The sequence below is a fragment of the Apaloderma vittatum genome, unplaced genomic scaffold, assembly GCF_000703405.1.
Source record: "Apaloderma vittatum isolate BGI_N311 unplaced genomic scaffold, ASM70340v1 scaffold40536, whole genome shotgun sequence".
NCBI lineage: Eukaryota > Metazoa > Chordata > Aves > Trogoniformes > Trogonidae > Apaloderma > Apaloderma vittatum.
The window spans coordinates 261-17,949 of record NW_009724108.1 but is presented as its reverse complement, the minus strand read 5'-3'; the positions used below and the strand labels follow the sequence as shown (position 1 = coordinate 17,949).

At 37.5% G+C, this 17,689-nt stretch overlaps 1 protein-coding gene across 1 annotated transcript; it reads right to left on the bottom strand.

Moving 5' to 3' along the window:
* Window positions 1-2,517: 2,517 nt before the first annotated feature.
* On the bottom strand, window positions 2,518-17,656 carry UPB1 (ureidopropionase, beta; the record flags this gene model as incomplete). Its single annotated transcript, XM_009872351.1, has 9 exons — window positions 2,518-2,601; window positions 4,386-4,540; window positions 5,638-5,680; window positions 6,474-6,555; window positions 9,999-10,168; window positions 13,668-13,829; window positions 15,042-15,136; window positions 15,814-15,901; window positions 17,434-17,656. Coding segments are annotated over 9 exons (1,102 nt in total), but the record flags the coding sequence as incomplete, so codon positions are not given.
* Between the last annotated feature and the right edge of the window lie 33 nt (window positions 17,657-17,689).

Here is a 17,689-nt window from a genome sequence, read left to right as displayed (position 1 = left end):
AGTGTGTGTCTCATTTTTTCTTTGTTTCCCCCTCCTCATTTTCAACATTGCACATTTGACAGCAGTTTTAAAATACAGGCCCAGAGCCTGTTCACTTTGAGCTTATTTTCAGATTAAACACAATGAGAAAAAAATCCACCAAATTTATGAACTTTAACACTTGGTAGCACGTGCATAGGTTTAGGTAAATAAAATCAGGGGCAAAAACAGAAAATACCTGTTTCTCTCTCTGTCAAAGCATCAAGAGCTGATCTTCATCCTAAATGTAGGGATTTGGGGTTCAGCAGGGTATTATGGAAGGAAAAATATTAACTTAAACCACTTCTAAGTAACAAAAAACGCCTTGCTGGCTCATCAGCATTATCTCCCTTCTAGGAATGAATGACATTTACACAAGGGAAGTTTTTTGATGTACCAAATTAACTTTACAGAGATTTAACACTTATGCCGTTGCACTAAAATTTGAATCCTAGTTATTGGTATCATTCTCTTTTACTACAAACTCAATCTCTTCGGCTGAATGCTCTAGGATGACTCCTCAGAGCTCTGTATTGCCCCAAAACTTTAAGCAAAGATATTTTATTTGCACCTAGATGTCTTTCTTGCTCTTTACAAAAAACTCTGAACATCATGCCACCCACATGTGCCAGTTTCTGCAGAATTCATTCTAAATAAAAACTTTAAACTTACTAAGCAAATACAGAAAAGGATCAGCAACACAAATGGTATACATTTTGTGTGTAAATTGTAAATATTTGACTGCATATACTGGGACTGTAACTAAAACACTGAATCATAATTTTAGCCAAATTTTGCTACTGGTATTAGTTCAGTGACCTAAGAAGAACTGAAATCAATTACGTAAAGAGGGAATACAAGCATCTCTGCTGTAAGTAAAAATGTAGGAACTCAGATTTTCTATCTCTTATACTACAGCTCTATTTGGATTAAGTTGGTGTTACTGTATTCAGATATTATCAAGCCCATTCAAAATCCTTTCATGTATTACCTGGATTTAATTACTATGCTGAGGAGCAATGGAAAGTGTAAGAAAGAGCCACCTAGTTCAGATTCATCCATCTCCTGGAATTAATAGGAATCTACTTTCAGCATAGTAAAAAATGTTTCTAAGAGAAAACATTTTATGAGTTGTTGACTTACTGAAAAGTATCTGCACTGTGCTTAGTAAGTATTCTCAGTAGAATCAGGAATGCTCGTTTGTACAAAGACTAAAAATAGTAACAAACATTTAAAATGCAGGAGCCTTTAAAAAGTTCCAAGCAAAAGTACGTGACAAGAAATTTTCAGTGTCTCAAAATAAGGCTGTGATGTGTGAGTCATAGAACATTAGGGCACCTGCAGAATCCCAGTAAAAAGGCACAGTGCCTGTGACTGCTCCAGAATAAGTCAGCAGAAGGCTACTGATCCGGGAGTTTTTCTGTACAAGTCCAAATTCATGATGTTTGATTTAGAGAGATTGTATTAGCTATGTTACTAATTAACAGGTATGTAAACTACAGGCTGATAGAGTACTTCCTTAACCCCTGCATTTTCAGGTAGGTAGCTCATTCAATCCCATTGAACTGCCATAGGACTTATTTTAGAGCAGGCTTGGATAGCTAAATGAAACCAATTCTTACAAAAGGCTTGTAACTGACATTTAGCCTCCTGATGATTCAGTTACCCAAATGGAAATCTTGAGCTTCTACATAAAACATGAACATAAGAGCACACAAAGTGTTCTGAAATGCACAGATAGATGTAACAGTATTGGCTGGTAAATGTTTGGTAGCCAGGGTTTAAATGCTTCATCACAATTGAAAGGTAAGGAAACAAAGCTGGTTTAGCTACTACAAACTAAGGGAGAGCTCCACCATTGCAACAGGATCTCTTACAGCTGCCAAATGGAAGAGAGATGAAATGAAAACACAAGGAAGAAGCAGAAGCTAAGTGAAAAGACCGAGTATTTATATGACACAAATTGAGATTATAAAGCAGCTCGCTGCAGAAGCATTCAGACGGTTTTGCATTTTCTGAAACTGTTCCCCATTTTTTCAAAACACTCATTCTGAAGATGTTTTGTCACTCAGTTTCCTTCATGATGTCAATAGGAAAGGAAGGTGTATTTTACATGCAGGGATTTTATAAATAAATATATTTTTATTTGTAATTAAGCCATTCTCAATAAAGGTTTAAAGTCATAGACAACCCTGTAATATCATGTAGCAAGTGCATTTATTAACTAGCTTATGACAAAGGTTGGAAAATCTTTAAAGGACAGTATACCAATGTATTCCTACTGCATATGTTTCTAGAAAGGAACAAAAGTTTGGACTCTAGTGTAAATGACAAAAAAAAACCCACTCAAAAAGCCATTTTTCAATTATTTTACTTAACATTCCTATTACTTAGAAGCTGGTTACAGGAAATTAAAATGACATTAAACTTGTGATCCACAGTAAAGCTATCATCCAACAGTACCTTTTAATTTGTTATGTAACATTTGATTGTTCTCTCTTACTCTTTGATTATATTGGGCATAAAATAAGGCTGGACGGCTTCAGTGAGCTTCTCTGCATACATTTCATATCTACCCGTCATCTGGAAAAGAAAAATGAAAGCTTCAGTTCTTTCAGTGAACTATGAAAGTACTTCAGTAGAAAATATTTATATGCATCATTTGTTTATGACAACATATTATTTAATTGCCCTGAACAGTAAAATCATAATTCACTCAAAATGCAAGACCTCCAATGCCTGAGCACACGCTAAGACACTTGTAACTCTTGCACTTTGTTGACTAAAGCTATACTCCTACCCAAAAAAAGAGTTGAGGTGCGTTTCCAGTCTAAACAGTAAAACTTTAAAATGAACACCTCTCTGCTTTGCAGCTCTCCTTCACTGAGTCATGTCCGCTGACTAGTTCCTTAAGGCTATTTTGGTTATCCTGGATAGCTGAATGTTGAACGTGAAGGGTGGACGTGGGCATCAACAATACCTTCTTTTATGGAAGTTATGTCAACGAAGGCAAAGGATCGTCTCTGGAATTATGCCTTCCTGTTACGGCCTTGGCAACCAATGAACCCTGCTGCCAGCCGTAAACTTGGGTAACTGCCACTGACGGCATTTGGGTTGCTCTTACTTCATCCATTAATACAAAATATTATAGTTTGGGGTGATACAGTGAGCTAGGAGGCTGAAATATAGCACTTTACATAGTGCTATCAGCCGCTTCTGAAGCCCAAAGTCTACAACGTTGGCTCTGAAAGGGGCAAATTACTTCTTTCTTGCCACAGCAAAAGGAGGATAATTCATGTAACCATTTAGGTGCTCAAAGTTTAGCAAAGACATTCTGCTTAACATCCCATTTAGGCACAGCTGAATGTAAACCGCAGATACCAGAGCAGGCTAAAAAGGTTCCTTCTTGCTAGCAAGGATTTTCTGCAGTGGATAACCAATGACTTCATACTTCCTCATCTCCCTCATATCAAGAACCACCTCTGTCTTAGCCACAAATGAGAGGAAAAGGGAATACATAAGCATAAACAAAAGCCACAGGTGTGCCTCAGATGCCAAAAGACCAAAAATAGCAATCCACACCATCAACATAAAACTAAGGTGCTGAAAGTACAAGACTTAAAAGGCAAGAAAACCCAAGCAATTCTATACAAAGCAGCTAAAGGTCAGTGTTTTGCTTCTACTGTTTGTTTTTGCCTGATCGATACAATGGCTTTTGTTCAGAAATCCCAAATTAGCTTTAACTCATATAGTAAGTTAGTTTGTTAAAGCCACATGGAGAGGCTTGCAGCCATCTTAATCTGACTCAGATAAATTCAAAAGTGTGTTAGGATGCCTCAGAGATCAATGTACACAGTTCAACACATCCACAAATTCAGTGAGTTAACACTACAAGAAGTTTGCATTCAGAAATTTCTCAGAAGCTTAAAGATTCTTGTGGGTTTGGGTTTTCAGTAAATTTCACCCAAACTGACAAGTAAGGCCTATAAAAGCCTGTAAGAATATAAAGAACTATCATGTTTGTTGAGACCAAAGGCCCATCTCAGCTCAGTGACAAACACTTGTGCACCTTGCACAAGGAAACGGTGCGCACTTCCCCTAGCTCCTCAGAGCTCCTGGCAACCTGCACTCGAGGACCAAAGGCTACGCTTTTCATTCAAAAGCTACTGGCCTAGTTTCCTTGAATTTGGCTACTTGTTTTCAGAATCCATTTACGCCTCTGGCCTTTAGAACATCCTGTTAAATTAGTTCAATGACTTAAGCTCTATTAAAAAAAAAAGGCTGCATTTTAACTATTACAAGAACATTATGAAAGCTTGTTTGTTCTAATATCATATGTAAATTTGTTTCTTTACAAGCATGCTTACCTTAAAATTCCATTTGTCACTGACTTGCCTGCAAAGATTTAGATCCATCTCTGCCACCAGAAGTCCATCCTGAGTGCGAGAGAGTCCTGGGGTCCTGCTGCCATCTGGTGCAGCTACGTAACTTGAGCCATAAAAATGGCCCAAGTCATGGTGTGCTTAAAGAAATTTTTTAAAAGCATGTAATGCCATCTGGAAATAAGTATACACCTTGACATGCAATGTCCCATATAAAACCTGGCTCAGTTTCTTGTAGTTGCTCACCCACCGCACTTTACACAAGGTTCACCTTGAAGAGTCACAGCAGAATCCTAAGGCAACTGTAGTTCTGACCTGTAGTTACTTTCATGCATGGTATATCTTTCACATATACTGAATTAATATGAAAAAACTCACTGCATTGCCTTTTAAATATTGTATGATGATGATTTCCCATTGTTAAGCCTCTGAACCAAAGTAAAGGCTTTGCTTTCATTGTTTTTTATTTAGAATTTAAGTCAATTCTAATTTTCAAATCATATATTTCCAAAACAGCTGACAGAGATGCACCCATTCAGTTTTCAGAGGTAAAACCACTGGGATTTAAGGCACAGAAAAAAAGTATCTTATTTCATATTGCACGACTCAAGTTGTGCCAAAAATCAGCCATGTCTGTTGTACTACTAAGCAATGGATACCATTGACCTTTTTTATGCAGCTGCTACAAACACTTAGCTCCAAAACTAGCTAAAAATGGCTCAGGCCCATTCCAGATGAAGCCAGAAGAAGTCACGGTTGTCACACGGCAAATTAAAAGCGTTTCAACACGAAGTGAAGCGCACACAAGCAAATCTTCACACTCTTCTTTGAGCATTCTTGTCTTACTTACAGCTAATCTGTCAAACAGGGCAAAACGGCTTGGCAGGGGATTCAGGCTCGGGCTACCTATTACTGTGAATAATCTTAAAACTACATATGTCATGAATGCACTGACAACAGCCTAATTTGTGAGATTTCTGTCTCCCAGTCCTACAACACTGCAGTGACTCCAGAACATAGTCCTCTGAAAGTACAGATAAACCTTAGGTATGAACTTCTAGTGACCACATATCCTGGGTAGCACCACCTTTAACAGGAAGTGATGCTGCTTTCCACCGTACAAAACAGCAGTCTTAGGTAAAGCAGGCGTTAGCTGGGATAGACACTTGCAGGAGAGCTATTGTTTCCTCAGACTTCCCAGTTATTAGCAACCACTCAGCATGATTTCTGAACATACCTTTTCCACCATCTCCAGAAGTAAAGGCATTTTTGTAGTATTCCTGTGAAATAAAAGGCAGCCGTAGGTGGCAGTATAATTCTACTTAATTCAAGAAATCTTTGCTAGTCTACCATATTTAGCATGAAAATTTATATTTTTTTTTCTTTGCTGGCATATCATCAACACTGTCTAAAGGGAGTCATCAGACTTTCTATCATGGATAGGCCAGAAAACAAGATCTTCTCTTATCAGTGCCCATTGTTCACACACTTTAGGGAACACGCCCTGTATCAGTCTAAAGAGGCAAAACAAGAGACATTTAACCAAATGCATCTTTGCAGATCACAAAAAACAAATGTAGTCACGTAACAGCAAGAACAAGTCTCGATTTTTTGCAGGGAACCTTATAAAAGAACACACACATAGTGTATTTGGACTAATCTGAAGTCAAGAACAATTGTGTGCATTTCTTTGACAACATTTCAGTGTCCAGAAAAAGGTAGTATCTGTACAACAGCAACCAGTTGTGTACCACTGACTTAAGGTTCTTTTAAATTTTCAGTTATTTTGGCTAAAAGAATACTGATTTCATCATAGAAACTAGGGTGGGTGCCTGTTACAAAGACAGCAATTCAAGAACAGGAAGCAGCTGCAACCAAAAAGTAGGTTGCAAGCAATGAGGCAGCTCAAGCTCCTTATCACTGTCCACCTTCAAATCATATTATAACCACCAATACAGCCGTTATACAGCAGATGAACCTACGCATTCTAGTGCTCTTCAGTTCTTTACATCAAATGCACTCACGCTACAGTACCTAAATGAGAAAATGAAGTAAGGAAGTTACGACACATACCGTTCCTACCCTGTTGATGGGACATGTAAAGCAGTGGTTAGCGATGGCAGCATTTCTTGCTTCAATCGGCCACAGTGATTCGCTGCAACACACAAATGAGGCGGCAGGTACTCACTGCTTGTCTACTTCGGAGCTCAATTGACATTATGACTGCCTGGTATTGTACATTTTCTATCAAAGAAGCCAAAGTTAGCTGCTAAGACTGACCTTGATCTTACAATCAAAATCTCCCCACAGATACAGCCAAGCACGACAATTATTGTCCACTTAAATATAGGTATAAACAATTCTATCTGATAAACTGGTAAACATGCTTTTGTTGTGGTGAAAAAAAAAAAGACACACTGAGATTTTTAAAGCGATTAAAGTGTAAAATGTTTTACTCTCCAAATTATGCAAAGGATTTACACATGTGCTTTCACATTCCATTAACGTTCAATATGCCAAAAGTCATTCTGCAGCAAAGCTGTGAGAATTTATGCAAGTTGCCTCCTTTTTTCCCAAGGTCAAGGAGAGGCCTTTGCAGCAGCAAATAAATAAAAAAAACCCAACCCAAACCACAATTATGGGAATAATGAAAAAATGAAAGGAAAAGAAAAATCCATTTCCACTGAAATTTCCTACTTTCTTTATTTTGACCACAGTTTTCACAGCACTTTCCAGTAAGTTATTTTCTCATGGTGGCTTGATGAAAAAGCAAGCATGCTTAAGAAAAAGCAGGCTTAACAAACGCATCTCAATAAATTCACAGTAATGATCTATTAAACCAGCCACTAAATTTACATGAAATCAAGAGCTGAGAAATTAGGAATTAAAATTCCTTCTCTTTTACAAGCCTCTACCTCTTTTCCAGAGGAGATTTTATTTCAGACTGATGTTTAAAACTAAAATAGTCTTCTTTGTATTGAACAGTTTGATACATGGGATTGGAGTATTTAATGGGAGGTTTGGAAGTATTCAGAGCTCCAAAACAAAGGTACACTCCTGTGACAGCATGTATATGCCAGATGCTGAGTACCAAGTCACGTTTGCAAGCAGTTGCCCCATTAATCTCTCAGTCAGACTCAAGAATTTTAAGAGATGGTCACTGGAGTGATTGAAAGGACTTGGTTTATTACTTCTTTTCTCAATTGCTTTGAGTCCATCAGCCAGCTCTTCTAAAAAAAAGGGAAATTTATTGAAAAGCTCAAGCAAATTACAATTTCACAGGAGAGACAGGAAAATAAGGCTATAGCCAAGAATCAACCCCAGAGACAGTTTTTACATAAGCCTCAAGAGTCCTCTTCCTGCAATAAAAATTATACGCTTAAAAACAACCAAGTGAAAGGCAGTAATTATAAAAGCCTGAAGCATCCAGAACACCAATGAAGCGCTGTTTGACAATGCGGTAATTTCTGTTTCGTCTCCTGTTAATGGGCTGTAAGAGGACAACCATCACAGATATTATTTTAGTAGCAACATAAATGACCAGGAATCATTGTGTATTCATTCAACTCTTTAAAAAGTACATCTTCCAACACTACTCAACCTAAACTATCTTTTAGACTAAAAACTATTAAAGGCAGTTTGAAAGGCATCATCCATCCAACCGATGGATCTACTCTCCAGGTGTGCAAATACAGGGTTCTCTGCATCTGACATGGCTGTGGGTAGGAAAATTCGATGCCTCTCATCTTGTTTTCACCACTTCTACCCTATTTTGAATGCTCAATGTCCTCAGAATTTTCTAGCTGGTCAGCAACAAAAAATGGCTGAATATTCTCGGACGTTGTTACTGAGACAGAAAAATCTCCAAATTTATATTAAATAGGCAAAGGGAAGGGATTAAGATATCCTGAAGACAAGGAAAATGCTAAAAAAAGATATTACTCTTGTATTTCTAACTCTTTTATCATCCTGTATAACCAGTTACCAAGTCTATATTCCCTAAACATTCCATATATTAAGGTTTACAAAACTGACACTGGAAGAATCTCTTCCTCTAGGTTTAAAGAAATAAAAATTAAAATATTCTGCAACTAGTCTTCTCTCTCCCTCCAGCTGGGCACACAAGCCCAGCTGAAAGGAGAGAGAAGAGAAATGAGAAAGAATTTTTAGTATTATAAGAGATCAGTATGTCTTCTTTTTTTGTTTGCTACTGGTTATTATTCTCATATTACAATATCATGAGTATCAATGAAATATGCTCATTTTACATCTTCCTAAAACTTATCTTTGGAGTTAGAAACTCAAAGAAAATTCAGCTAGTGCAAAATACGTTTGTTTTTTCTTACTCACAAATGAAATGTTTTTGTTCCAAAAAACTCTGCAAAGTCAGACTTTCCCTCCTGCCCCATACAAAGGTAACTACTTACAAAATATTAGTATTTGTAAATAAGGACAAACTGCTATGACTTCCTCAGCCATAGGTATGAAAACATTACACAATAGGAAATTACTTTTCAGAGCCTACTGTAACCAAGGGGAGAAAAAGAATAAAAAATTAAAAAAGGAAAAGCACAGCTGTTCTATCATGTGTTAAAGCAGCTGTGCAGACTCATTCTAGAAAGCCACACTTCACAGTCGAATTTGGAATTTGAAGGTATTGAGCAGTGTGGCAAAGAACAGAATACAATGAGACTGAAAGAACGGCTTGGTGATCTTGTCCAGAGCGGCACAAAGAACCACTGAAACCATTTCTACAGTGGTTCTATGTAAAGAAAGCCCCACCACCACCCTGACCCTAAAGAAATGCTGCTATTTTCCATCACATGATAGTACCCCAAGCAATACACAGCCTGTGTCAGACAAGGCTTTGGGAGCATGGTGTGTTTAAAGGTTATTATACTGAAATGTGACTGATGCTAATAATGTAGAGGCAAAGAACATTCAAGATCTAATCCACAAATTAATCATTATGGGCTAGCTAAGAAGTGTATTTTCCTAACTCGCTGAGCTGAATTTCCTTTTTTTTTTTTTTAGGAAATCAAGTCAGTAGGGCTGCAATTACTGTCAATCTGCAGAAGATTAATCTCAAGGGAAACAGTTTACACTGGTTCAGCCTGGTTCAAGCCTGATAATCACAAAATTGCCAACAGTTTAAAAAAACCCTTTTCTGAGAAAAAGGTTTCTCAGCTTGGCTCTGAAAAGTGCAATTTGATACCATACTTATTGGCTCCTAGGTGGACAATGGAAGCTGGCAAGCTAAGCCATGTAAATTACTACTGCCTATCATAAAGCAAAAATATTACCTATATTATCTAAATAAGTGTCAGTAGCTTTCAGAACATCAGCTGGACACTGGTTAACCCTGTCTCAGAGACAAAACACCTCTAGATTTAAAACTGAAGTTCTGGCAGATAATTAGTGACTATGAGCAGACTGGTAGCCCAAAACTTCAGATGGAGAATGAGGATTCCTTCGTAAAGGCAAAATAAGGTGACACCTCATGTTCCAAGTGCTCAGCAAGGTGCCTCCGAGATCCTAGTGAGGGGCTCAGAGGTGCAGTAAACCCAGAAAGCATGCTTAAATCAGTTTGTGTTTTACCTGAGTGTTCCAATAGTGGCTGAAGGGTTAAAGATTATCTCTGCTCCATTTATACTAAACATGAGCCAGTTCAGAGGGTGATGGCGCCCATAGCAGATATTCACAGCAATTGTTCCAAACTGTGTCTGAAACACCGGGTGTCCTGTATTTCCTTCCATATAGTAAGCAGACTACAAAAAAACAAAGAAAACAAATAAAGCCCCACAAATGCAGACTTGTTTAAAAAGTGAAAAGAAATACCTCCAACATGGGTTTGATAATTCTGAATTTCTGATTATCAGCTTGAGGTTATTACACCACGAGCGAGGATGACACCTTTCATTTCGTACAAAGCTGCACTGTAACGGGTATATAGCAAAAAGCTGCTCTCTTAGACTGCTGAGATCAAATTAAAGCTCCTTTGTTTCCCTTCACTCGCACTATATCTAAGCACCAACTTTGACATAAACACTAGAAACTTCTACAGGAGCTTAGAAGAGATCCAGAAATCAGCAAAATTTAGGCACCTCTTAGTACTTTTACCACATCAGGAAATTTTCCTAAGTAATCACAATCCTTTGATTCAGATTAAAGAAAGAGATGATGAACACTGTTTAAAGAATATGGAATTCCTTTGCATTCACCTGTTATATACTGGCATGCAGTAATTTTATGAATGCTATAAGGAAATATCAGTGTATAGCTAAGATTGGTTATTTAAATTTCTTATATGTCTATTGCTCCAAACAAGCTGAAGACTTGAAACTACCACCAGGAAAATCACAGGATAAATCTAGAGAACACTCCTTAAAGAAACTAGAGCCAAGTGCTGGCTTCAAAGATCCAATTTACCATTTGCTACGAACTTTTATCATATGAAACATTTCTCAGCAAGTAGAAATGCATTGGTTCCTGTAAAAGTCACTGGCGAAAGGAAGGACACGGCATTGTTAACAGCTGTCAATAGAGACAAACATTTACAGAGATATTCTAAACGAAATGTACAGAAATGGTTTTTCCCAGGAAAAAGAAAATGGTATGTGTGGAGTCGCTGACAGTTGCCTGACCAGTGGAGGTCAAAAACCAAAGAAAATCTGACATGAACAGGAAGGGTATCAGAATGTAAGAGAAAAATTCCAGTGTATGCATCTCAATTAGGATATACTAGAGGTGAAATAAGCAACGACAACTGAAACAATGAACGAGCTGGGGCAGCTCCCTTGTGAGGAGCAATTAAAAAGGCTCTCCCATCTGCAGACAGAAGGCTGAGGGCAATACTGTGAATGAGATTTACAAGATCACAAAGGCAGTGGACAAAACGAATACAGAACTCCCGAAAGCAGCAGCTGTAGTGAGTATTGACGGAAATTACACTCCCGTACCTGTTTACAACAAAAGGAACTTTCTTCATGCAGCAGGCAGTGCACTTGTGCAATTTGCTTCTTTGTGAAAGCAGGTATTACCACCAGGTTCGGAAGGGATTACAAAAGTCATTGATAAAAGGACCACAGGTAAGAAAAGAAATAAGACAGGAACAACCCTAACAGAATGACTGTGGACACTGAGGGAGTACAAAAGTTGCGGTGGCCAGACTTATTCCAAATAGTACCTTTTTGTGATGATCTTGGAGACAGAAAAGCAAGGTACGTAATCCACAAGCCTGACCCAGTGGGGCATGTCCCTTCCCATACACGAAAGGTGTGTTGTAAAACAACTCCCTTGTCACTGAAACTATCCATCCATTGTAACAACCACTGCCACTGGCCTTGAAGGAAGTAGAATCACGTGAAATTAAAGCAAGCACAGTTACAGCTAGGGGACAAACTTGGGCCTCACATTAACTGTAAGAGAACGGCATGACACATACAGGGGGATCATCTTCTGAAACCAAGAAGGATTAGAGGTTCCATATGCCCAGTAAAAGTGAAACATCTCATGTTTCTTATTTATTATCAGGTCTCACGAAACTGCACAGTCCCTTAGGCACAGATTTTATCTCCTCTTATGTCTGTGGTAGGCACTCACACAATCCTTTCTGAAAACAATTCCACTGATTGAATATATTTCCATTTTTTCTTCTATTCTCAGTTTTCTTTTATTACAATAGGAGAAGAAAGACAAGAATGCTGTTGCTTCAGGGAATTCATCAGTTCTTATTTCTTTATTCCTCACCAGAGGTCACAATCATCTCCACAGCAACTGTGATGTCTCAAGAAGGATTGATTTTTGTTTATTTATATTCCCTCCCACACATGGCTGAATAGGTTACAGACCAATCTCTTTCCCCTTTCCATTCAGTTCTCACTGGTTCAATAAGGATGATTTCAACAATCCCTATCTGCTCTACAGAGACAATCCACAAAAAATAATTTCAATTTCAGTGCTTCTTTGGAAGTTAACTCAGTTGATAAAGAAAACATTAAAGTAATAGAGATGAGCATCCCTGTAGTCTTGGTGATTTCCAGAGTTCCTCTACCAGAACTGCTCAGCTCAGAACAAACTTAATGCTTTGCTAACAAAACTAGCTAAAAAGACAGTGCTGGTTTTGGGTAGACACTACTTGTTTCTATAATGAGGTAGATACAACAAGAAATGGCAAATCACTATAGTATACCTGCAAGATATAAACATTGTTTTGCGGTAATTCTGGCTGTTATGATAAAAAATAACTCCTTTTAGGAATTAGGCAAAACTTTCAATGAAACTCTATTTATACTTCACATGGAAAAGTAAAAATATTTTCTTTGTTTAGGTGTCTTTCATTACAGTTCCATAGCTGGAAACAACCCATGTCTTGGAATCTGTTAATGTTCCACAAAACACTGGAAAACCAAAAGACATCATATTTTAGCACAAGCAACAGGAATGTATTTTTTTTTCATTACACAATGAACAAATCAAGAACATGGGTGGAAGTCAAAATTCATTTCAGTGCTTGTATTTTATATGGGCTAGTTACTGCTATGCTAGCTAAAAGACGGATCCGATAAAATAATACTAAATAGGAAAATAATTGTTAAAGACAGAAGTCAACACTGGTGACTGACAGGCCTGTGCCAGAAATCCATTGTGTAGAAACCTATTAACAGCCTCCTCTGAAGTAACACAACCCAGTCTGATCAGGTCTGGGAGCCCAGGTCAAAACTTCCAGATGTCTTTGAACACAAAAGTTTCAAGATATGAAAAAGCATCTGAAATTAACAAAAAAAGCAGTTTGGATTCTGAAGCCTCAGTTTAGTGACTGGCACATTTGAACAGGGAACAAAAGCAACCGCAGGTATGTAGCAGCCCCCAGTGCTTGGGAGAAACGCCTCTCTGTTAATTACTCACTTTAGCTGACAAGGAGAGTTAGGTAAGACAACGTATTTTTAGACTTTGGTTAATTTTTAATCCTGATCTTTCTGCTTGTGATAATTCTGTGGATGGATAAACACATCTACCAGTTTTCTTCTGATGTTGCCTTTGCCTTTACTACCAGTTTAGTTTCCAAAGCTGATTCTGGAGGACAATCTAAAAACTGTCGAGGGCTTCCGTGGAAGTAATGTGATTAGTAAACAGAAGATGCTGTAAACCAGCTATTCAGTCAGAAGCATTACACTTCCTGTCAATGCAACTCTGATACAACACCTGCTGATGTGAACAAAAGCTGCAAGACAAGTCTAGCTTAATAATCACAACACTGCATCTTACCTCATTGAAATCTCCAACTCTTGGAATGTGATTTTTCCTACTTTTGCCAAGGACAGCTCCAGAATTAGAAATGACCACTGCAGCATTCCACAGAGTTCCCCCATGTATTTCATCTCGCTCCAGGATTGGAGATACCACAACCATATTGTATTTCTTTGCCAGCTATACAAAGGAACACATTTCTTCTATTATATACAAGCCTGCAGTAATTATTTTCACTTTTTTGTTCATAAAGAAAGATTTTAAAAAGTTTTCATCTGGTATGTGACTCTGGTTGTTATCAAGGGCTAATGCTTAAGCCACACTGGCATGTCCATGTTTCTTCATCAAAGATGGGTACCTCACCCAGCTTTCCACTTGAATCTGTCAACTGGAAATACAAGGTGCCAACAGCAAAAAGCATCCTAACAGCAACAGTCAAACTATGAATTGGACCTCTATCTATTTGCAGGTATAAGAGGAGATAGATCCCATCCCACTCTTCCATGCCAGAATGAAAGACACCACAACTAGATGAAAATAATTATGGAAAAAAAAAAAAAAAAGAAAAGAAAAAAAGGAAAGCATTATATGTTAACTACAAATGTCAAATAACACAGGTGTGAGTGAGAAATACAGCGACTTCTGACTGCCAGTTTACTAGCATATTGTCTTTTCCTTCTAACCACTTCTCGTATTTCTCCAAACTTCCATAGTGTTATTAATGCCATGGTAAGAAGCAACACGTATTTGCCTGAGATCAGACTAAAGATAATGTGCTGTCTACAAAAGCTTAATAGGCCAGTGTGTATCTCAGCAAACTTGACATCAAAACAGTCCTCTGTTGTTTCAATCCCTTTTAAAAGAACGTAATTGAAATTCCCTATTAAAAAAAGAAAAGTTTTCAGAAAACAAAAATAAACTCTGCCACCCTTGCACCAACAGTCTCTGGAAAAATAAGAGCCAGACAGTAACAAATCTCCTTGGGTCCATAAAAAGCTCCCCAATACATTTGGGTCACTTCACAGGGAGATGAAAAACATTTGTGTGGAAGCGTTTCCTGTCCAGAAAAGGTGATCTGTTCTTCTCACACCTTCATACTGTTCTAGGCAAGAAACACCTTTTAAATAGAAATTATAAATACTTTTATGAAGAATCATTTCTTTCTTGTAAAATTCAGGAACAGTTAAATGAGCAATTTCATATGTCTTCTATGGTAAAAGATAGTCTGTATGTGCAAAGTAAAAAATCTAAGTTTCATTATTTCAGTTTTCTCAGCGGTACTAGACTAGTACTTTAAAAAGAAATCCTTGCTAACCAGCAACAGTTATGGGCTGGGGTTGGAGGCTGGATGTGGAGTGGTTTGTTTTTTGCTTCGTTGGTTGGTTTTTCTACCTCTTGACAGAATTTTGTTGTTGGTCCATCCTCTGCTGACTCAGCAAATTCAGTCCAAGGAAGCTTCTCTCTTGTACAAAAAGCAAAGGGCATGGCTGGAAAACACCAACGGAAGACAAAATTTACAAGAATGTTCATGTCGCTCAAGAAATATGCACTGTTTGCATGAACACATAAAAAAATTAAACACTTTAGAATGTTTAACTGTTTTTCTTGTTTAAAGGCAAAAGCTATTTGAAATATTTTTAGCCAGGGCAAGAAGTTTTGGGTCCACACAGAGCAAGGCAGAATAGAAAGAATATACTTAGTGAAGTCTTACTGGAGGCCAACATACGACACATGCTCCAGTCACCAGTGTATACTTTCTGTGAATAACCTGTTTTCACAAACGTGTAAAGGGCCTTCATTTTGGTTTTCACCTCTATAAAGTCTCAAAGACTCAATTTTAAGTAAAATCAGATTTTTTTAAATTTCAGTATCTGTCTAAAAAGACCCCAGTCTTACGAGAAAAAAAAAAAAATGAGAAAAGGATCACAAAGGATGACACAAAGGAGCATACCTATAATATCACTGTTGCAGCAGACTTCCATGCAGTTTTGCTAACTAAGACTCTCTGTTTTTTTATTTAGAACACAGATCAGTAAAGTCAACTGGTATATCTTGGAAGATATCTGCTGTTTACTTACAAGACATACTTCTAGAACAGGATACTTGTTAAAATAGAAGGAATTTGACCTCTGACAAACTATAAGGAATCACAGAAAATACTCACTCCAAGCCTCCTGGAAACAAACTATGTTGACCCCACATATTGCAGCTACTTCCACAATCTCCTCAATTCGTCTGTGCAGTGCTGCCACCTGATTGCGAGAAGTGTCATACTATAAAAAAGTCTGTAGGTTCTAGTTCACTTACTATATTAACAGTCTGGTTTTGTAAGCTTTGTTCACATTAAATTTATCTTACTCAATACTTAGACCCATTGCTTTCAAGGGAATAACTCAAGAAGTTATCATTCCTGAGCACTGATAATAGATACAGATTTTCAAAAGCATTTAAATGCTGAAAATAGGGAAAGCAATCCAATGCAGTTCTAATTCCATGGTTACAACATTTAAATATATGCTGACTGACTCGTAAATAACAAATCTTAGTAGAATCAGAAAAAAATGATAATTTTGCTGCTCATCAGAAACAACCCATAGAACCACATTAAGTAAACGTAGATTCAAAGTCAAGTACTCAAAATATAATGTAAGGACAGTCCATTTCCTTGGTTATCTCTTAATCCTGCTCACACATGTGGATCTTGAACACTCCCTAGAAGTTATTAACTCCAAACTATTTTCTAAATCCCTCTGCCCCAAGAGCTCAGTAGATTATTACCAAGAAAAAAAAAGTCATCAAAGCATTTATTAACTAGCAAAAAATCATTTTTTCAAAGTATTTTTACTTCAATATTCTACTTCAACACAGGACTAGCAGTTTGCATTGATACTTTCAGGTGTCAATACAAAAAAAAAAGGTGCAAGACAAGTCAGCAGTGACCTACAAACTCAACAACTATAAACTGATTTACAGAAATACTTAACTAGTTGTTTATAAGGTCAATCATTAATATAACTGGTAGTCTGTTAAACACATGTTACAAACAATCCACAAACTTGATCTATACACCGAATTAACGACTTGTATCTGTGACATGTAATCTTCTGAAAAACAAATTACCTCAGAAACGTTCTGCCCTACCACTCTGCAAAACTACTACTCCAGGAAATCTTATAAATGCAGTATTTCCTTTCATTTTTTTAAAGCTACTTTTAGGAGGCTATTTCCATATATGTCACCTCAGTGCTTTTGTATCCAAGATGTGAGGAGAGGATGATCAATTTGTAATAAGATTCAGTTTACTGCTGTACAGAGAACAACAAACACAGCTTTATTAATCTATGTTAACTCCAATGGACTTTCCTAGAATGGAACATTTCTCAATCAAAACAAGAACTACACTTGTGGTTTCCATGGGTTGCACCTCTTTTGATTTTGGGTAAATGATTTTCTGTTTCATGTTAGAGGCAAAGGATTTTCATGTACAAAATGAGTGACTGCGTATTTAGCTTTGGAAAAGACCACAGACAGGTTAGGCAATTCACTAGGTAAACACAATACCCGAGATCTGTCTGAGAAACAATAAAACTGGATGTGTCATCTGGATTTTTTACAGTATGCTGTATTAAAATACTGATGAGTCCTATATCACCAGAGAATCAGTAGATATTCATAACATCAGTAGATATTCATAACATCAGTAGATGTTTCATAACATCAACCACTGAAACGTGTTACTTCTTAATCCAAACACAAGAGGAGTTACACACAAACTGGGGTGTACCTGGACTGCCACGGCCGTGTCAGTGGGAAGCGGAATTTTATTTTGTATCAGTCCTACTCGAACGACACGTGGCCTTCTCAGTTGCTCTGGAGCAGCTTCAAATCCATAGCCCTGTAGCTCAAAACCTCTTTCCTGAGCTGCTGACAGAGCAGTGGCTGGCAAATTAAGTTTTCTAGATTGAACAGGAAAACAAAGACATTTCAAGATGAGATGTTCTCCTTCCCTGCTCCAAATACAACAGCTCAAGAGATGCCAC